At 46.6% G+C, this 22,310-nt stretch overlaps 1 protein-coding gene across 2 annotated transcripts; it reads right to left on the bottom strand.

The window, feature by feature from the left end:
* Positions 1 to 1,421: 1,421 nt before the first annotated feature.
* TIGIT (T cell immunoreceptor with Ig and ITIM domains) lies at positions 1,422 to 17,664 on the bottom strand. 2 transcript variants are annotated; one of them, XM_088837123.1, is made up of 5 exons: positions 17,423 to 17,664; positions 17,186 to 17,321; positions 15,857 to 16,186; positions 13,351 to 13,457; positions 1,422 to 1,666 (listed from the first exon to the last, which is right to left on the bottom strand). In XM_088837123.1, exons 2-5 carry the CDS (start codon positions 17,241 to 17,243, stop codon positions 1,433 to 1,435), a joined length of 729 nt encoding a protein of 242 aa, XP_088693249.1. In that variant the 5' UTR covers positions 17,244 to 17,321; positions 17,423 to 17,664; the 3' UTR covers positions 1,422 to 1,432. The 2 variants fall into 2 exon arrangements, with proteins under 2 accessions (XP_088693249.1, XP_055274391.1); XM_055418416.2 differs by lacking the exon at positions 17,186 to 17,321 and having other exon boundaries at positions 17,423 to 17,663.
* Positions 17,665 to 22,310: the final 4,646 nt, after the last annotated feature.

Here is a 22,310-nt window from a genome sequence, read left to right as displayed (position 1 = left end):
CGATGCCACTCCAACCCCAGCACAAAAAGGTAAGGGCATGACTGTAAGGGTTCCAAGCAGCTAGTTTGAGGTGCCCATTTTTTTAAAACCTGCTATCATCCTCTTTTGTTTTCCTAGGGAGAGTCTCTATTTTAAAAATTAAGATTTCCTCTTTGCTGGGAAACAGATTCTTTCTTCAAAGACTCAATGGTAGATTGATAGAGAAGAAGTAGATCACATTCCAAGGATCAAACTATAGCTTCTGCAGTGGACATGTACCATTTCTGTGGGCTTCCCCAGAACATGTGGCTGGAAGAGCCTAGAGTTCTCTGTTTTCAGCCATCACCAGCCTCTGAGTACATCCAGCAAAAGGAGATTTGAATAGTTTGCTTGCTCCCTTGGTGCCAGGGTCTTCTGTGTGGGACTTATACCTCTCAACTTTCCTATCTGTGACTTCCCTAGACAAAACTCCTGCTCTCCCCGCCCAGCCTCACTGTTCCCCACATCCTCCCAAGCCACACAGAAAAGCTTATCCTGACCATCTCACCCTGAACTGACATCTCTTCCCAAAGGCCTGTGTCTTAAACCCTTATCTCCTCACTACCTTTTAATGTAAATGTTGTCTCCGCACTTTACTGTGAGTTATACAGGGCTAGGACTCTGAAAGAGTCTGCATTTAGTCATCCTCCAAGCTCTGCACACAAGCAGGTGCATGGGTACTAAGTCGCTCAGACGTGTTCACCTCTTTGGGACCTATGGACTGTAGTGCGCCAGGCTCCTCTGTTCATGGGGATTCTCCAGGCAAAAACACTGGAGTGTGTTGCCATGCCCTCCTCCAGGGCATCTTCCCAACCCAGGGATCGAACCTGCATCTTTTATATCTCTTGTATTGGTAGGTTGGTTCTTTACCATTAGCACCATCTGGGAAGCCCAATAGAAGCTAGTAGCATGCCTTCTTCCTAAAATGCCTCCAGTGTGTGATCGTTGATGAAAACAACAGTGACAAATGAAATGAGGTGTCTCTGCACCACACCATCACCCACCACAAAGCCCTGTAGCCCTAAGTCCTGCCAAATGCTTTCAGGGGGATGCAGATCTCAGCCACAGGATCTGCTCCCACTGCCAGCTTCAAAACCAGGTCAGGTCTTTGTTCGGTTTTCTAACTTTGCATTTGTAATCAAACACAAGCTCCTCACCGGGGTCTGCACCAAGGAACTGGAGGGACTGGTAGAGGAAACAGACACAGAGGAGGATGACATGCCTTCACTCGCCAGAACACACACGCACACACGTGCACACACGCACACACATGTGCACACACGCACACACATGTGCACACACGCACACACATGTGCACACACGCACACACACACAGAGCCGTGACGTGCAGACGCCAATACGCCCATCAGTGACGACAAAGGCGGGACTGGGTCTCCCGGAAAGTGCCCGGGCGCTAACCCGTCTCGGTGGGGAAGCTGAAGCTGGCCAGGCTTCTGTAGCTCAGGACGTTGAAGTACTCGTGCGGCTCGGCCTCGGCGTGCTCGTCTCTGCCCTGGTCACCGCACAGCTCGGCATCTGGCAGCTGTGTGCAGGCGGATGGGGAGGACACGACCCTGGGCCCGCACGCCTCCGGTTCAGACGGCCTCCTCCCAAGGTCATCTTCCGCAGAATGGATTCTGAGAGATTTCTTCCCAAAATAAACAAACAAAAAACCCACAAAATGAATATGTGGGGATATCATTCAAAAGTGACTCTCCAACATGATCCAGTAATAACAATCTCTGCCTTTCTTACACACACACACACACTTTGTGTTCTTATCAACACCAGTTCCTTAACCCTTAATTTCTTGATCCGTCATAGCCAGCTTTCAGCCCCAACCGCTCCACTGAAAGGCTCCAGGCTCCCCCACATTCTCCTTCCAGTTAGAGCCAGCTTCCCAGCCCCTGTCTCTCACCGCTCCCTGGCTGCCTCTGACACCGCTGACCGCTGGCTTCCCTCTGAGATGTTCACCTTCCCTGTTTTGCTGCTCCCACGGCATCACTCTCTCTTGCTTCTCCTCCTCCTTCTGAGGAAGTCTCCCACCTCCCTCCGTAGCTGAGCCTGCTCTTTTCTTTTTCTTGTTTTTTTTCCCTTACACCTCATCTCCCCAGATAAAGACGTTCTTCCAGGCTTCCGCCTCTGGTCTGTCACACCCGACACCCTCTCTCCCTCTGTACAGCAGCTCAGCAATGCATCCTTACCTACGTCTCCACCACCCTCTGCCGTCTGAGGATCCCCACATCCCTATCCAAACTAGCCCAGCCTTCTGCCCTGAGCTCCAGACACAGAGGTCCAGCTGCTGACCGGTAGCCTCACCCCTCACCACTGGCACGCAGCAAGCTGTCCTGATTTATGGCACCGGATGACCAGAAATCTGGAGGCTAATACTAAACTCCAATGGCCTGGGACTTCCCTGGCAGTCCAGTGGTTAAGATCCCTGTGCTTCCAAAGCAGAGGAAGCTGATTTCCTTCCCTGGATGGGGAATTAAGATCCTACATGCTGTGCAGTGTGGCCAAAACTTAAATAAATAAGTAAATATCAGAGGTTGGGCTTCCCAGGGGTTTCAGTGGTAGAAGAATCTACCTGCCAGTGCAAGAGATGTGGGTTCGATCCCTAGGTCACAAAGATCCCCTGGAGGAGGAAATGGCAATACTCCAGTATTCTTGCCTGAAAAATCCCATGGAGAGAGGAACCTGGCAAGCTACAGTCCATAGGGTTGCAAAGAGCTGGACACGAATGAGCATACACACAAATATCAGAGCCTAATAAATAACTTTTAAAAAATTCCAGTGGGCCATAAAATCCCATCTGATTTTATGCCAGTAGCTCTGAAATCAAGCCCCTCTTTTGCATCCACTTCCATGTCTCATCTCTCACCTGTACTTCCAGACTCACCACTCTCTAGATTCCCTCTAACCTCTGCTCCAACTTCCACACGGCCACCATCCTTCAAAAATGGAAGTTGGATCCTGCCATGCTTCTGTCTAAAACTCATCCATGGCCCCCAGTGTCAATGGGCAGGTGCTTAACCACCTATAAATGCCACAGGTGGACTTCAAACCCCTTGAGCTGTATTAACAATGTTGTGTAAAGTGCATTTTTCTGGGAAGAAAGTCCACAGTTTCACCATATGCCCCACAGGAGACTGTGAGTAATGCACCCCAAAATGCCTTTTATGATCTGGTCATACTTGCCTTTCCAGCTTCATTTCCTGCAGTGCTTCCCTAACCAACACCCCAAGTTCAAGTATAGGGCCTGGGTGCCAAAGAGGCACCATTTATTGAGAATCTGCTATGAGCACCAAGTGGGCTAGTTTCTTTGTCATCCCAGCAACAACCTATTGAAGTTTCTACTTTTGAGTGAGCTGATAGGCTCAGACAGGTGAAATCTCAGTTCTGACTTGAGTTTGTCTGACTCTGGGCCATGCTCTTCTTAGCCAAACTGCCTCTCATCTTGCAGTTTCCAAATGCTATGCACTGCTTCCTGCCTCTCCAGTTGGGTATATGTTACCCCCACTGTCTATTCCCCACAGTCTCCTGAAAAGTTGTTTGCTCCTTCCTCAGACTCTGCTCTACAGCACGCTGTTCAGGAAGACATCTTTGATCCTTCCAAGCAGAGTTATATCCTTCCTGCGTGTTCCACTGTGGTCCTGAGCGTTCTTCATTGTAACCTTCAATGCTGTCTATAATTGTGTACACTTCTGTCTCTTTAGACCCCAAACTGTGAGCTCTCCTGAGGAAAGGTTCTGTGCTGTGTTCCTCTTGGTAACCTCAGAGCCCATAACAGATGCTTATTGTATGTCTTAGGACTAAAACATACACACATACACACACACACACACAACACTCTCTCTCCCTCCTGGCCCATCCCACTAGCCCCAAATCTAAATGAAGAGGATTTTTCAAATCAAAATATAGACTCATGGTGAGACAGGTACATATGTACTTCATGAGACAAGAGGACGGACAGTGAAATCTGTTTGGGAAAATCAAGGATGTGAAATCAGCCATCACATGCCCATGACAGTATCACAGGTGAGGGTCATGCTTGCTGCTGCTGCTGCTGCTAAGTCACTTCAGTCGTGTCCGACTCTGTGTGACCCCATAGATGGAAGCACACCAGGCTCCCCTGTCCCTGGGATTCTCCAGGCAAGAACACTGGAGTGGGTTGCCATTTCCTTCTCCAATGTGTAAAAGTGAAAAGTGAAAGTGAAGTCGCTCAGTCGTGTCCGACCCCTAGCGACCCCATGGACTGCAGCCTACCAGACTCCTCCATCCATGGGGTTTTCCAGGCAAGAGTACTGGAGTGGCTTGCCATTGCCTTCTCTGGAGGGTCATGCTTAGAGGCAAAAAAATCAAACAGCAGGCACAAGCGGGGTGGCAGAAGAAATGCCTGCTGGTATGCCATGCAAAGGTGGCAGTCTCTCAGCTTTCACAGATGCTGCTCCAAAGCAGGTCACCCAGCCCCACCATAGATCCAAATGACAGAATTACCAAGAGCTGCACACAGGCCTGGAAAATAGCAATGAACACAAACCACATTTCATTCTGTCCACCTCGCTGCTTCAAAAATAAGCAGCACCATCTTCACTGGCTAGTGTCAAGCTCAACAGGATGCAAGTAGATGTAAAGAGGCTGAACAGGAGGGTGTGATACATAGATGGGCACCTCGAACACATATCAAAAATTAGGAGCAGGGTCACCCTGCTGGCCCTGAAGAGCTGGGTCCTACAGACTGTTTCATTCACTCCTTTTCAGTAGAAGTGGCTGCACCTTACTGTGGGTGTGAAAGAAAGGGTTGTTCTTGTAGGTCACGTGGTGCTGTGCTTAAAAGGAGTCATATATCCCTTAATGCAACTTTATCCATTTAAAAAAATACTGATACCCAGTTCTCAAAGAGCTGATTGTGACTTTTCCTGATGGTATATATATTCTTCTTCCCATTCTTAGACTGCCTACCCTTGTCTTTAAATCACAGGACTATTTTGGCTCCCAAAAATCCTCTGGGAAGTGTAAATATGTCTGAGATGGGTCTCTCAGCTGGTCTGTTTTCATTCCATCCATCCTGTGTTGGGATAAAGCAGTATGGAGACCTGCGGGACACACACTGTCCTCTTGGGGAACATAAGGGCAGTTGGCAGTCACTGTCCTGGAGCTAGACACACCCATCTCTCCTTTCCCTTACAGAAGGTCCCCTGGGGGCACTTTTCCCAATAGTTGGTCATCAAATAACATTCATTCATTTAGTCCTCATCAGTCTATGCACTATAACTATTGAGCACCAGGTATTATGAAGTGCTATAGTAAATAAATTTTATAATAATTGTAAGAACTTAATAAAGAACAGTTACTAATCCATATTGGGAAAACTGCCTTACTTGAATTATTTGAATTGAGTTTTTCTACAACTCTAATTGGTCAGTGCCATAATTATTATTCCCATTTTACAGATGAAGAAACTGAGGGTCAGCAAAGTTAGGTGGCCGAGATACTCAAGTGGTAGAGCTAGGATCCAAAACCTAGGTCTTTCTGATTTCAAAGCCCAAACTCCTAAATAATGCAACCTACTGGCTCTCAGGGTCTGAAGGAAATGCAGCTGGCATTCTGCTCAGATCACCTCCTCACCCGACCAGTGTTCCCACTCCCCAGACACTGCTATCATGGACCTTTGTGGAACAGTAAGAAGCATATGTTGGTCTCTACCTCCAGTTACTATTTGGTCTTCATTAAATCCCAGTTCCTGACCCTAACATATCCCGAGTGATAGGAATGTCATACACTGCTGCTGCTGCTGCTAAGTCGCTTCAGTCGTGTCCGACTCTGTGCGACCCCATAGACAGCAGCCCACCAGGCTCCCCCATCGCTGGGATTCTCCAGGCAACATATTCCGAGTGACAGGAATGTCATACACAAAGCTCCTAAATCCCTTGGAATATCCTGGATGACAGGCGTGTCTTTTGTTCCAACGAAGTGACTTTCAGTGGGCCCTCACATGGATGCTGGTCACCAGAATGACCAAGCCATGAGGAGAAGCTTGGAACTTCTGGTCCTAACCCCTATTCTCCAGGGAGTGGAGGGGACTGGAAAATGAGTTAATAACCAATCATGCCTGTGTGATGAAGTCTCCATAAAACCCCCAACAGTATGGGATTGGACAGTTTCTGGGTTGCTGAATACATCCACATGCCTGGAGGGCAGCACACCCAGCTCCATGAGGACAGAAGCTCCTGTGCTTGGGACCTTTTGAGACCCCATCCCATGTATTTCTTTCATTTGGCTCTTCATCTGTATCCTTTATCAAATTCTTTATTATATAATAAACTGGTGCATGTAAGTGTTCCCCTGAGTTCTGTGAGCCATCTTAGCAAATTATCAAATCCAAGGAGGGGACTGTGGAAACCTCAATTTACAACCAGTCAGGCTTCCCTGGTGGCTCAGATGGTAAAGAATCTGCCTGCAGTGTGGAAGACCTGGGTTTGACTCCTGGGTGGGGAAGATCTCCTGGAGGAAGGCAAGAAAACCCACTCCAGTATTCTTGTTGGAGAATCCCCATGGACAAGGACCATAGCAGGCTACAGTCCATGGGGTTGCACAGAGTCAGATGTGACTGAAGTGACTAAGCAGCAGCAGCAGTCACAGGCACAGGTGACAATCTGGGACTTGCAACTGGCATCTAAAGTGAGGGCTGTCTTGGAGGACTGAGCCCCTAACTTCTGGGACCCGATGTTAACTACAGGTAGATAGTAACAGAACTGGATTGCTTATAGGGCGTTCAGATAATGTGGCAGAATTGGTCAGTGTGGGAACATCTGGTGGCAGAAGTGTTCCATACACTGCTAAGAGTAGAGAAGAGGAAAGGACAGAGTTTTTCCCAATGGTGGTGGTGATTTATTCGCTAAGTCATGTCTGACTCTTGCAACCCCATAAACTGTAGCCTGCCAGGCTCCTCTGTCCATGGGATTCTCCAGGCAATAATACTAGAGTGGTTTGCCATTTCCTTCTCCAGGGGATCTTCCCGACCCAGGAATCAAACCCAGGTCTCCTGCATTACAGGCAGATTCTTTACTGACTGAGCTTCGAGGGAAGCCTATTTTTCCCAATACAACTTACTAAATCAGGAATTGGCAAACTAAGGTCCATGGGTCAAATCTGGGGCACCACAGGCTTTTGCACTGCCCATGGGCTAAAAGTGGATTTTACATTTTTTAATGGTTCAAAAAATCCAAAAGAATAATATTTTATTAAACATGAAAATTATATAAAAGTTAAATTTCATTGTTTATAAATAAAGATTTACTGAAATATGGCCAACTCATTCATTTACATATTATCTGTGGTCTTTTCACAATATGATGGCATTGTTGAATTGCTGCAGCAGAGATTGGAAGGCCCACAAAAGCTGAAAGATCCTGGCCCTTTATAGAGAAACTTTGCCAATCTCTGTACTACATAATTTTGAAACTTCAACAGCTGCTTGTGTTTCTGGAGAAGATCCAGAGGACACCCTTTTCCTAAAGTGGAAAGGAATGTGCTAATGAAGAAACCACCAGCATCACTGAGGGGCTCAGAGGTAGCTCTCCTCTGTGTGCTGGGGTTGAAGTAGGCGATGATCTACAGATCTGGATCCCCAACAGGGACAGGGATGAGGAGATCCCCAAATAATATAGATGGACAGCTGACAAGAGTATTGCTTAAATGTGTAATCAAGAGTTCAAGGATACATGAGAGAAGATTGAAGTGTGGCAAGTCAAGATCTGTAATAGTAATGGTGGATACTGTCTGTTCACCCCTCAATGTCACTCTCCACCCCGCAGTGTCCCCTTCTGTGCCCTAAGGATACTGAACTACACGTGTGTGCTGTGTTGTGCTTAGGCGCTCAGTCATATCCGACTCTTTGTGACCCCAGGGACTGTAGCCCACTAGTCTCCCCTGCCCATGGGGATTTTCCAGGCAGGAATTCTGGAGTGGGTTGCAATGCCCTCTCCAGGGGATCTTCCCAACCCAGGGATCGAACCCAGGTCTCTCGCATTGCAAGTGGATTCATACTGACCCAGTGATTTCTCTTGCTCTCTGGCTTGAGTCTGGGTTCAGTCAAGGAAAGCAACACTAGGAGAATGGAGGGAAGGAGAGTGAGGTGAGGGTGTCTGTTCCCCAGCATTCTCTCTGCAGGGTGGACCTGGACTGGCTGTGATCATCAAAGATTATAGTACTTCTCAAGGTGGTCCCCTCCACACAACTCTCTCTTTCCAGGGCCTAGTAATCACCCTTCCTTCCAGGTTTCAGTAATCATTCTCTCTCCTTTCCCCTAAAGATCTCAGGGTGGTAACAATACATTCCTACATGCCCCCTTAGGCTTTCCCTCTAAGCTTTCCAATACTTTGTAAATCCCTTTATTAAACTGTCCTCAAACTACTCAGCTTAAGAGTACTATGTTTCTCTGCTGGACCTAAATACTACAAGGATAAAATACATTTAAGCAATAAGAGAAAGAAGACAGGAAGCCATAGTCAAAGCATAGGAAAAAGCAGAGAAGAACTGATTTAGACAGGAAGCAGCAGACATGTCCAAGAAGGGGCTGGTGAATAAAACACTTTAAAAGGGGAGCCACAGAATTTGATACCTACTAGACTCTGTCTTTTCACCTCTTCCCCTTTCCCTTATACAAACTTGTCTGGAATACGGGCCTGAAAATGAACCAGTCTTAATCATTAACAGGAAAATGTGTTCTGCTGCTTCTACAGAACCTTCCATATTTCCGTGTGCCAGAGCTGCAGAGTACTAGTGGCAGCAGAGGACATCTGCTCACCAGCTACCAACTCCCTTCCAGCTCATAGATCAATCGTTGTTCTCTTCACCTCGTTCCTCTAGTCAATCACTTTTCTTGCATTCATTTTCCCCTAGAGGTTTCATCTACTAAACCTATCTACTGTCAGAGCTAAGACATAAATGAAAATACTGTAAGTCATTAAGTCATTGATTTCTCCAATAGCACGAGCCACATTTCAGCCACTGCTAAATCCCCAGCACTCTGTTCCATGACACCTGCTGAACAACAAGGAACAGTGGCCACATCCTTATGAACCAAGTCAGTCAGCAGTCTAAATGTTTGCCTCATAAACCTGGAAGTGAGGGTTTGAACCATAGGACAAGAAATTTTTGCAGGCAAGTTGGTGGACCAGGCAATCATATGCTAGTATTAGACTTTATGTAACTTTCACCTATCACATGAGTTTTCCTACCATTTGGAAAATCTCTTTCACTTCCTCTGGACCAAACCTGCAAAGTCCAACAGGTACCTGAAGCACTATTAGACCACTGACTGGGGGAGACCTGGGCAATTTGTCACTCGAGGGAATAAGACTTTGGTTCTGCTACCAAATTCCTTTCCCCATCCTCATTCCAATCTGTTCTCAGTAAAATAAGGTTAGAGTAAGTTCTCCTGGGATTTCTTCCCTTTCAGATCTGAATGAAGACAGAATGTGTGTCAAATGGGACATGTTACTGTTACATCAAAGCCCTGGTATTGATGATAGGTTACAGAAAGCAAAGTGGGTTTATCTACATGAACTAAGAATTTAAGATGTAAAATATTAGACTGAAAATTCAAGATTAGTCAGTGGTGATAGGCATGAGTATGCACAAAAGTGTAACTCCATAAGCAGAGTTAACAGTAGGAAAATATACACAAAGTCTAGACACTTATACAGCATTAAGGCTATTTTAAATGTAAATTATCATGAGGTCTAAGTGGAAAAACATTACAATAGCACTTTCCTATTACGCAATTCTCGTTTGTGCAATTTCATCTCAACTCTGAGGTCTGGAGAGGGAAACAGCTCTTGAAGATCTTCAGAGGAGTAACAGGAGGAAAATAGTCAAATAGATGTTAAATAAAAAAGAAGAGAAAATCAAAGGATGGTCCATTTCTGAGAGATGGAGAAAAGGAAAAAGAAGACAAGAACTCAAAATAAGAAAGACACATGAAATCTGAGCCTAAGAACACACGGCTGTCTGAATCTCTCCCTCTGGGACCGGCAGTGGCCCAGCCAGTTTCAGGCTAAATGGCTGGTGAGGAATCAGTACAGGGGGGCTAGAACTCAATTTGGGGGTCTGAACCCAATACAGCCCAAGGTCCAGAGTGGGTGGGCTGGCTACATATGTTCTGCTTGTAGTTCAGTCTTTGAGGGATTTCCCTGCTGGTCCAGTGATTAAGAATCTGCCTCTCAATGCAGGGGATGTGGCTTCAGTCCCTGGCTGGGGAACTAAGATCCCATATGCCATGGGGCAGCTAAGCCTGTGCAACTACTAAAGCCCACATACCTCAACTGGAGAGAAGCCTGAGCACCACCCCAACGATAGAGCCTGCATGCCGCAACTAAGACCCAACACAGCCAAATAAAATAACTATGAAAAAGAAAAAAAGTCAGCCTTTGAGTGCAGATAGGAAATGCAATGTCAGAAACAGAAGTTCTGCTTCTGGCAGAACAATCATTACCTATGTTGCTTTGAACCAAACTTTCCATTGAGAACAGCTGGAAAAGCTAAATAATATGTGTCTGTTTGTAGTCATCTGAAATCTATCAAATCAGTGAGAAATTTTGGGCTAGGGAGCAAAGTCTAGGAGTAGGAAACCCAGAGAGATGAGATGAGCATTGAGGGAGATTTTCTTCTAGAGAAATTTCTTGAAAGTCATGGCTAAGAAGCCGATAAACTCCACAGAGTTTCTGGCTAGAGGGACAAAACTTTGAGTTCAGAAATCACTGAGGAGGGAGACTTTGGCAAACACTACAGGCTTTGAGTTAGGATCCCAAAGGACTACCCTCTACAAGTAAGGAAGTAGCAAATTTGGGTCCAGCTTTAAATTCTCTCACCACTGATTTATTTAAAGTGACAGAAATGCTGGTGCTTTCATACTAGTCATCTGACAGAAGCCAAAGGAATCCTCTCTGGAGGAAGATGATATTACCTAGAGCTTCAAATTATTGCCACAGGTCTTGAAGTAGAAAGTGCAACACTCAATGAAAACTAAACAGTCAAGAAGATAAGATAGGTCCAAGAACAAGCAAACAGAGAAAATATTAGAAGACCACAGAGAACACAACTAACAGGATTATCAGGCACAGATCTCAAAATGACTGTGATTCATATTTTTAAAGAATTAAAAACAAGATTGGGAATGTTGGCACACTGTAAACCATTGAAACAAAGTGCAAAATAGAAGTTGTGGATCTGAAAAATATGATAACGAAAATTAAAAACTTGATGGATTTAACAGAAGATTAGATACATCAAAGAAGATACTTAAAAGCACATCCAAAGAAAACATTTGATGAGACAAGTGGATGGAAAATTCCAAAAAGAGGGTAAGGGATGTGGGGAAAAGTGAAAATGTTGAAAATATCACCTGCGATTAGAATTCCAGAAGGAAAGGAAAGCAAGGACAGAGAATTAATACATGAAGAAATAACAGCCAAGAATGATACAAAACTGACGGAAGATATCAAGTAACAAGTTCAAAAAGCACTCTGAACCTCAAACAGGATAAATACATAGATGACTATATCCAATTATATCACCATATAATTGCTGAAAACCAAAGAGAAGGAACAATTTTAAAGAACAAGAAAACAAAAACAAACCCACACTGTCTTTCACAGAACAAAAATAAGGCTCCCATATAATTTCTCAACAGAAATATGGGAAGTCAGAGACAATGGGACAGTATTTTCCATGTGTTGAAAGAAAATAACTGCCAACATAGAATTCTATACCCAGAAAAACAAATAGATCACTTCTAAATTAAGGAAAATTAAGATATTTTCAGATAAACAAAAAGTGAGATAATTCACCACTAGCTTGCCTGCTCACAAGGAAATACTAAAGGATATTCTTTAGGCAGAAGGAAAACTATTCTAGTTGTAAGAAAGAACATTGATGAAGAAGTGAAGAGCAATAGAAAGGTAAATCTAAACAAACATCGACTCATAAGACAATAATCATTTTCAGGTGGGTGGTTAAAATAGAGAACTAAAATCCATGACAGTAATAGCAATAAGTTGGTGAGGTAAGAAGAGTTAACGTGTTCTAAGGTTCATGTAAAATCCAAGAGGTGATAAAAGTACTAATACATATTAGACTTAATAAATCAGAGGTCTATTTTATAATCTCTAGTGTAACTACTAAAGAAAAGCAAAAATGCATAACTACCAAACATGTTTTTAATAATAAAAATACTTAGTTCAAAAGGTAGCAAGAAAAAGATTAGGGAAATAAACAGGCAAAACAAACATGAAGAGAATAAGGTGGCAGATGTAAACCCATATGTATCAGGAATAACGGTACCAGCCCAGAGAATAAAGCAGGCTGTAGAGTTGAGTTGTTAACTGAGTACAGCCAGAGTTGGAGGGAAAGTAAGGCAGGCTGGGGAGCAGGATCTGGAATGAGGTGGAAAACAGTGTTAGGAATAACAGGCTTGTACTCCCCAAAATGTTTGTTTAGTAACTTAAATTAAGGCAACCTTGGATGGTTTAAAAGACCCAAGAGGGCAGATAAAAAGGAGTGGGAATTCTTTTGTTCATCCAAATCAGTAGCTTCCCAGGTGGCACTAGTGATAAAGAACCCACCTGCCAATGCAGGAGATGCAGGAGACTTGGGTTGACCCCTGGGCCAGGAAGATCCCCTGGAAGAGGGCATGGCAGCCCACTCCAGTATTCTTGCCGAGAGAATCGCATGGACAGAGGAGCCTGGCAGCCTACAGTCCAAAGGGTTGGAAAGAGTTGGACACGACTGAAATGACTTAGCACACATGCACACAACAGTAGCTGCCAGTTACCACGCAAGCACATGAATATATGAAGAAAATGTATTTCTTCATCGTTTACAAAGCTTCCACGTGTAGTATGCTACCTGTTCATCACAATTCTGGGATATAGAGCAAGCAGAATCATAATCCCCATTTTACATATGAATACCAGCACTAGTGACTGGCTATTAAAATTTAAGGAGCTAGTGTTCAAAAACCCCTGGCACAGAGCAGATGCCCAAGATGCATCTTGAGGGCCAAGCAGAAGCCAGGAATTGTAGGCAACAGCGTGATGTGGAGGATACAGGTCCAAACTTTCAGGAGCTCCTAGACACGGGAAAGGGACAGTGAAAGAGCGCAAACAACGCTGCGCAAGGCAGAGGAAGTCCCGTGGCAAAAGGCTTAGAGAGCAATGCTGGGGGGAGCCACATCTAGACAGCAAAGGGACAGGAAAGGACCAGGGCTGGGATAGGACGGGTGGTAGGGATGGGATGCCCGGGACTGAGAGGGGCAGCCAGAGTCATTACCTTTCTAGCCAGCGTGGCCACCGCAATGACTGCTACGCAGATGACCACCAGCACTGCAGCCGTGACTCCAAGCAATGGGATCTGGAACCCAGCACTGTACTCAGCCACTAGAGGGAAGACAAAACTAAGGTGAGTGGGTAGAGGCCAGAAGCAAAGGGCAGCCATTATCCAGGGAAACCTCGGCGTCTGGGCACCAGGGGTGGGGATCGGCCAGGCTTTTCTCAAACCACAGGACTGGAGTCTTCAAACCCAGTTCTTTGGGCAGCAGAGCACCTGCCCAGCCCACCACAAAATGGATAACTGATCCCTCCAGGGCTGTGCCTCACACATTTGACACCACAGCAAACCATTTTTAACACTCCCTTCTTCTGTTTGACAAAATCACTTTCAGTAATAGTCACAAAGTGAAACAAATAACATTCAGTAAAAAACAAGAAAGTGAATACTTTCTTTTTATTAAACTTGGTGTTTGTAATCAATCTGCTATTTTGAAAAGTTTAATTAAAAGGTAAAATTAACATTAAAGTACAAAGAAGAAAAAAGGCATATAACCTTTCACCTTAAGCCTATAACACATCTCAACTAGGCTGTGAGACCCCGGAGGGGGTAAGGCTCTGGAACTTTACTTTTTGCTGTTTTGCCAGCACCTGGAACCTAGCAGACACCTAGGTTCGAGTTAAAGCATGAACAGGAGAATCTGTATCAAGATGTGAAATATAAACAAGAAGGAGGAAGAGTCGGGGCGGCTTGGAGAGATGATGCTTGACCCGAGGAGGGTGTGAGGGAAACAGGACAGCTGCCAGGCTGTGTGCTGGACTATAGGCATACAAGCTTCTAGGCTGCCCCCTCCGATCCCCACCTCCTTCCCAGGATCTCGGGCAGAATCTAGGTGTCCAGGGAAGTCTTGGAAGGAGAGGGGTGTAGCAGAGGCTGGGCCCTCTTCCCTTTAACAGAGGACTCTGAATGCCAGGAAGGTGGTTAAGGCCTGTCATCACTTAGGATGGGACAGCACACATGGTACTTGCAAGGTACCAGGACAGGGAAGTGAGCCCAAATTGCCCAGATTGTTTTCCTCCTGCCCTGAGGACCCACTCTCCTGCCTTGGCCACAGATAGGCAAAGAGGACTGAGGGGGAGCAAAGCTACAGAGAGCTGTCCATACAAACAGCAAAGGCTGGAGGCTGGAGGGGGTGCGAGGGCCTGCAGAGGGCCATCCATAGAACCAGCAAAGGATGGAGACTTTTCCTCACATGATACCTGGGCCTATGTCAGGGCCCCTCAGAAAGTATCACTTGAGAAGAAACTTTCAGGACAACTTTTATCTCCTCAGTTTACACATACACAGTTTGCTAACTCATAAGACTTAAACTCCCACACCACTGATGGCAGCAGACGGCAGCTCTGAGGGTGTAGTTGAGTGGAACCTGAAAACCTGTATTAAAATCAGCTGTACCACTCTGAGCAATGGTCAGCCTCAGCTTCTTCCTCCGCCCTACAGTCAGATGGGGTTTGGGGGATCCTATTAATAGCTAACACTGACCTCATGCTTGCCACATTCCAGGTGCTATTCTAAGGGCATTTCCTTTTAGTCAGTAATCCAACCCTATGTTCACACCTCATAAGGTCTTACATCTTCTCCTCATTTCACAGTTGAGAAAAACAAGGCACAGAGAAGTCCAATAATCTTGTCTGAGGTCACAGCAACACTAGGATTTGGACCCAGGCCATCTGAGGCCATCATCACTTTTCTATCCTGTCCCTCAGCCATTAGAACAGTCATTTCCCCCTCCAAAGAGGTTTAAGTGTTCAGGTGGATGATGAAGGTGAGAGCATTTGGGGGAACCATCAAGTACCACAGAAATGTAAATTGTTGTACATTTACACTTAGCACACACTGAGCTCTAATCTTTTATAAATGGAGAGGCTAAATCTAATTGGCATGATCACTGCTAAAGTAATTAATATGATCCCGTCTCAAATGGGTTCTTCCCAGGCGGTGCAGCAGTAAAGAATCCACCTGCCAATGCAGGAGACACAGAAGACTCAAGTTCAATCCCTGGGTCAGGAAGATGCCCTGGAGTAGGAAATGGCAACCCACTCCAGTATTCTTGCCTAGGAAACCCCATGGACAGAGGAGCCTAGTGGGCTACAGTCCATAGAGTTATAAAGAGTCGGACATGACTGAGTGACTGAGGATGCATACACTTCTCAAATGACCTGAACAACTGGTCTTCCTAACAAAAACACATAAGATGTGCTTTTACCCAAACAGTGGTTCTCAGTCACGGCTGACCATTCAAACCATCGAGAGTGCGTCTAGAATCTAACACACCCTGCTCAGCCCCTAGAGGCTCTGACTGAACTGGTCTGGGACGGGCTGCCAGCTTCTGTACCATTTGAAAGCTCCCAGGTGATGTGAATGTGAACCAGGGTTGGGAGGTCCCGCTCTGCAGTGTTTCAACCATTGAGCATGAGGATCCTCAGCCACCTGGCCCCAGAGGGCATACCTGAGTGTCGTAGGACTTGCAGAAAGAGTGCCCCTTTGTAAATCCCATCAGGGTAGGTGTGATAGATGCAGGTGTACTCTCCTGTGTCGTTACTGGTCAGCGACTGGAGGGTGAGGCCCAGATTGGAGCCCGGGACCACTCGCTCCTTGAAGGCAGGATCGATGTGCCACCCCAAGCTGGCATGATGAATGGCCACAACTTGGTCTTGCTGCTTCCAGTTGACTTGGGTCACTTTGGCAGTGGTGGAGAAGAGGTGACATTGGAAGGTGACAGAGCCACCTTCCTCTGCAGAGATGTTCCCCATTGTTACTATCCTGCCTGTCACAGCTCCTAGGGAGGGGAAAGAAGTGTGCATCTTTACCAGCTGGTTTGGAACCTTTCCATAGAAATTCCAAGGGGTCTTTGAGGCCAAAATTGGTTTTCGGTGTTTTGCTTCATTTTTTTAAAGATTTTTTTTTTTTTTGATGCGTACCATTTTTAAAGTCTTTATTGAATCTGGTACAATATTGTTTCTGTTTTATGTTTTGATTTTTTTGGCCCCAGGCATGTGGGATCTTAGCTCTCCGTCAAGGGATTGAGCCCACACCCCCCTCCACAGGAAGGCGACGTCTTAACCACTGGATCGCCAGGGAAATACCAGAATTGGATTTTGGAATGACAGTCTCTCCAGTTCATCCTGTCTTTCCCCCATAAAGACCATAATTCCTATACAATGTAGCCGCTTCACCCTCTCAGGACACTCTGCTGGAATATTATTTCCTGATGAGCTCATTGATTTTTTCCACACACTTAACGTTGTCTCTCTACCCTTGTCGAGGGTATAGGCCCTTGTCGGCCGCCACCTCTGTTTCTGATTGTACATTTCGGCAGCCAGTTCTGTGCTGGGCCCATTATCCTTTGAAATAAGACCTGGCTGTGTCAATTGACTGCCATTTGGGGGTGCCTGGAAAATTTTCAGAAAAGCCCCGAAATCTAAAGGAAAGGAAGCTTGGAGAGCAACTCTGTTTCTCCCAGGCAAACCACCCTCCTCAGCACTGACCCCCAGCAGATGGTTCAGAAAGCAACAGGGAAACAACATTATAACAGTTTTTAAATATTTCTGCCCCCTCAGACACATTTATTTATGATATTTAATATAGAAGGAAATAGGTTTAACATAAATTCAGTCTTAGCATTAGAATATCTGAAATCTGTGACGACGTTTTTGACCCACAAAAAGCATACTATAATTTTCTAGAAGTTTCCTCAAGGACAGAAGAAAGGAAGATAGAGCAGGAGGGAACTTCGCCCAGCAAACCCATCATCCCTCCTCCTTAGTCACTTTCTCACCTCCTGCTTCTTTTTTTGGGTCAGCCAGGCAGGCACCCCACAACCCCAAATCCTTCATCTACCACCGAAAAACAGAACGGGAGCTCCTTCTCAGAGACAGCGTTTTCTCCCAGGAAGGGACACAGGACTCTGAAAACTGTATTTCCTTCTGTCAGATGGATGAGGCCTTGGCTCCAGCCTCCCCTTCCCACCCACTTTCCCTCCCCATCCTGTCATGGGCTAGACTTCAGATCTTACCTGAGGCGGGGACGGGAGCCTGCCTCAGCACCCAGATCAGGAGGAGACACCACTGCATGCTTCTGCCCGGGGGGCTGACAGGAAGCAGCTGTGGCCCCTTCTGCCACCGAAACTGGCTGACTGCTGATGGCAGGGTGAAACTGAGCCTCTGAGGAGAGAGGGTCTCGGAAAAACCAAGTTCAGCAAAAACAATGTCAAAGACCGATAAAGCTCACAACAAGAGCACAAACTGCACTGGGCAAGCCACAAGAAAAACCATGAAGGAAACACTTTAAAACTAAACAAAAATGTGGTTAGAGGTACACTGGTCTTTGGATTACTATTAGTCAACAGAGTTTTCAAGCTCTGTCTCAATGTACTTTTTTAAAAAATCAGCCTTTATCGAACAAGCTCAAAAGCATCTGTGTAATGCCCAAGATCCTGGGGAACCTGTCCCTGATGGGGTTCACTGGGTTGCCCCGACTTCTTCCCACTAAAAGAGTGTGCAGTAAGAAGAGAAACTTAAGTTTGTGCACTTAAAGGCCAGGAACTGCACTTGAAATCAAATGATAGCAGGAACAAGAGGCATTTACTTCAAAAACAAGACGAAAGTCTTGACCAAACAGAGTGGCTTTCCCTTGAATGAGGGAAAGAACCAAGATTCCCTCTCCTTGAATTTTATTCCTTTGATCTTATTTATTTGGACTGAGATGTTGTTGAATTCGGGTTTAGTCTCTCTGACGCAGTAGAATCAGAGGAGACTAGAAGAATGAGTTTTCTTATGAATGGTGACCCCCACAACCATTGGGGTTGCAGAGGGTGAGCCCCAGTTGCCTGACCCTGGATTGGGATTGGCTGACACTCGCCTGGAGCTCCCAGCTCATCAAACCCTGCTGTTGGCCCACCCTTCCTTCCTGCTTCCCTCCCCCATCTCTCTGTTCATTCGTGTGAAAGTCCCTGAGTGCCTGTGAAGCACCAGACTCGAGACCAGGCTCTGGAGAGACGAGGGTGGATAATCACAGCCCTCTGCTCTCAGACAGTCCAGTCAAAGCCTCGCTCTGGGGAGAGGAGGTGGAGGGTACACATCCACCTGCCTTCGGGGCTCGCCACTGGTGCCTTGGACATGCCCCATGGTACATGTCCTAAAAGTCTGCTGTTCCGCCAGGGGGAGAGCATTGGAAGCCTGGTGCTCTGCCCCTCATTCCAGCCTGCACCCTGAGCATCCCACACTGCCCAGACTCCTGTCCTCCTTTTCTCCTGCAGGACGCCCGATCTCAAACCAGTTTCCTCCCCTCCCTGACTTCTCCCAAGGCTACACCATGACCCACGTACAACATACACTCACCCTCCACCCCAGCCCCTTAGACAACACATGCCTCACCAACTACTTTCTGCTCACCCCAGTTCAACCTGTCCTTCCAGGCTCACATCAATACATCTCCTCCACCACCTCCCCACAGTCACAGAGCTGCAGCTGAAGAAGCTGAGACCTAATGTGGGTGCAGAGGTTGAACCAGTGGGCATTTCCAAAACTGGTTGCCAAGGCAGAAGAGCCAAGGGTGGGAGAGCAGCGAGCAGCTGATGGGAATAAAGCACAGAGAGAAGTGGACTCTGGCATTTGGACTATAAAAAACTTAGATTGCTTCTACAGTGAGGGTTGGTAGAAGCCACAGAGGCAGGACCTGTCTTATATACAGCTGAACTTCTGGAATTATGAGTTCAGCATGTGCAGATTCAACCATCCACAGATAGAAAATATTTTTTAAAATTCCGGAAAGTTCCAGAAAACAAAATTTGAACTTGTCTTACACTGGCAACTATTTGCATAGCATTTACATTGTATCTATAACTAGTCACATAATGTGCTTGCATGCCAAGTCACTTGAGTCGTGTCTGACTCTTCGCGACCCTATGGACTGTAACTCATCAGGCTGCTCTGTCCATGGGATTTTTCAGGGAAGAATATTGGGATGCCATGCCTTCCTCCAGGGGATCGCACCAACTCAGAGAAACTGTCTCTTGCGTCTCCTGTATTGGTAGGCGGGTTCTTCACTACTAGCACCACCTGGGAAGCCCCGTTCTCATAGCATTTCAGTTCAGTTCAGTCGCTCAGCCGTGTCTGACTCTCCGCGACCCCATGAATCACAGCACGCCAGGCCTCCCTGTCCATCACCAACTCCCGGAGTTCACTCAAACTCATGTCCACAGAGTCGGTGATGCCATCCAGCCATCTCATTCTCTGTCGTCCCCTTCTCCTCCCGCGCCCAACCTTTCCTAGCATCAGAGTCTTTTCCAGTGAGTCAACTCGTCGCATGAGGTGGCCAAAGTATTGCAGTTTCAAGCTTTAGCATCATTAAACCAGAGAAGGGGCTTCCCTGGTGGCTCACAGGTTAAAGCGTCTGCCTCCAATGCGGGAGACCTGGGTTCGATCCCTGGGTCGGGAAGATCTCTTCCTGGAGAAGGAGATGGTAACCCACTCCAGTATTCTTGCCTGGAGAATCCCATGGACGGAGAAGCCTGGTAGGCTACAGTCCACAGGGTCGCAAAGAGTCGGACACGGCTGAGCGACTAAACGGAACGGAAACCAGAGAAGGCACTGGCATCCCACTCCAGTACTCTTGCCTGGAAAATCCCACGGACAGAGGAGCTTGGTAGGCTGCAGTCCACGGGGTCGCTACGAGTCGGAAACGACTGAGCGACTTCACTTTCACTTTTCACTTTCATGCATTGGAGAAGGCAATGACAACCCACTCCAGTGTTCTTGCCTGGAGAATCCCAGGGACGGCGGAGCCTGGTGGGCTGCCGTCCATGGGGTCGCGCAGAGTCGGACACGACTGAAGCGACTTAGCAGCAGCAGCAGCTATTAAATATTATAAGTAATCTAGAAATGGTATAAATTATATGGGAGGCTGTGCCTAAACTATATGCAAATACTATGCCACTTTTTGTAAGAGACTTGAGCACCTGTGTGGTTCCTGGAACCAACAATCCCCATGGATACTGAAAAATGATTATACAATGAGAAATCCAAAGAAAGTTAATCTAGGTTAAAGAATTGTTCTTTAAAAGATCAGTCCAAAGTGGAACACAGGCAATTCTATTCTGATCAATGCTGCTTTCCAGAGACATTTGAGGGTGGTGACTAACACCCTATGGAATGAAAACTACCAGGGGCCAAAATTCATACTGGTTTGGTGATGCTGTGAAATTACTCAACCTCCTTAAGCTTCAGCTTCCTCATCTGTTAACAGAAACAGTAGCGTCCCCTCCTCACCCCCACTCACGGGGTCATTGTGAGGGTTCGGTGAGCTGATGCCTGGTAAGGTGTTCGGCACAGTGTGGAACACAGAAGAGGTCACCACATCAATGATCGTGTTGCTCCAAACATTAACTGAGGCAGTGAAAGGAAGATCAGAGAAGAATAGCCCAGTCTAGGAGATAGTGTCAGACTTTATTTTTTTGGGCTCCAAAATCATTGTGGATGCTGATTGCAGCCATGAAATTAAAAGACGCTTACTCCTTGGAAGGAAAGTTATGACCAACCTAGATAGTATATTAAAAAGCAGAGTCATTACTTTGCCAACAAAGGTCCATCTAATCAAGGCTATGGTTTTTCCCGTGGTCATGTATGGAGGTGAGAGTTGGACTGTGAAGAAAGCTGAGCGCCGAAGAATTGATGCTTTTGAACTGTGGTGCTGGAGAAGACTCTTGAGAGTCCCTTGGACTGCAAGGAGATCCAACCAGTCCATCCTAAAGGAGATCAGTCCTGGGTGTTCATTGGAAGGACTGATGCTAAAGCTGAAACTCCAATACTTTGGCCACCTCATGTGAAGAGGTGACTCACTGGAAAAGACTCTGATGCTGGGAGGGATTGGGGTGGGAGGAGACGGGGATGACAGAGAATGAGATGGCTGGATGGCATCACCGACTCGATCAACATGAGTTTGAGTGAACTCCGGGAGTTGGTGATGGACAGGGAGGCCTGGCGTGCTGTGATTCATGGGGTCGCAAAGGGTCGGACGTGACTGAGCGACTGAACTGAACTGAACTGACTGAAGTAGAGTATTTTGCCAGGAGTAAAACCCTAGTCTCTGGACTACAAAGCCAGTGTTCTACTAACCTCTTCATTCTGGCTTGGGCATCTGATATCAAATAAAAGGATAAAATGTTACTGCAGAAAAGTAGCCACTGTACCAGTCAAACCCTGAGAAGGCCTTGGAGCAAGGTGAATGATGGAAGAGTCTCCCCAGGGAACCCTCCAAATTCCTCTGAAGCCTCCTCCTGGGAAGCCTCCTGGAAAGGTCACTGGCTGCAGCCAGAGCCAAGCACCACAACCGCAAGAACAGGTCTGAACCGATAGCTCTCTGAGCCACCCCGAGCCCTTGGGGCCACTGGCAGTCCCTGCAGCAAAGCATGAACCCCTGTGGCTGTGTGTGTGCTAAGTCGCTTCAGTCATGTCTGACTCTTTGTGGCCCTCTGGACTATAGCCTGCCAGGTTCCTCTGTGGTTAGTTGGGTGCTAACTCATATTTGCATTTAAAGCTCTAAAAGGAGCCACGGTACTTTTTTCCCCTGACGTCTGGGGTTGTGGGTTGGACAGGTGTGGTTAGCCTTGAGGCAGTGGAGTGGGTGAAGGTACTGGGAAAGGGACTCCATTTGCGTGTAAAGGGGGAAGAAGCCCTGGCCTGGAAAGTAAAACTCTCCCCAGGCCCTTCAAGTGCTTTCACAGCCCAGCCTTCCCTTTGCCCTATAAGCCTCCCCTGAGCCCACAGCCTACTTCCCAACTCCAGTTGGAAGCCCACGGCCTGGCAAGGGTCACAGCACTGGACCCACAGGGTTGAGAGTGGTCACACTTTCCACAAGGCCATGTCTTGTACATAGGAAACACAGCCTAGGATTTTCTCGGGGCA

Source organism: Moschus berezovskii, chromosome 1, assembly GCF_049115385.1.
Source record: "Moschus berezovskii isolate FMDL1 chromosome 1, NW_MosBer_1.0, whole genome shotgun sequence".
Lineage (NCBI taxonomy): Eukaryota > Metazoa > Chordata > Mammalia > Artiodactyla > Moschidae > Moschus > Moschus berezovskii.
Note: the sequence above shows the minus strand (reverse complement) of the source record. Positions and strands in the feature narration are given on the sequence as shown.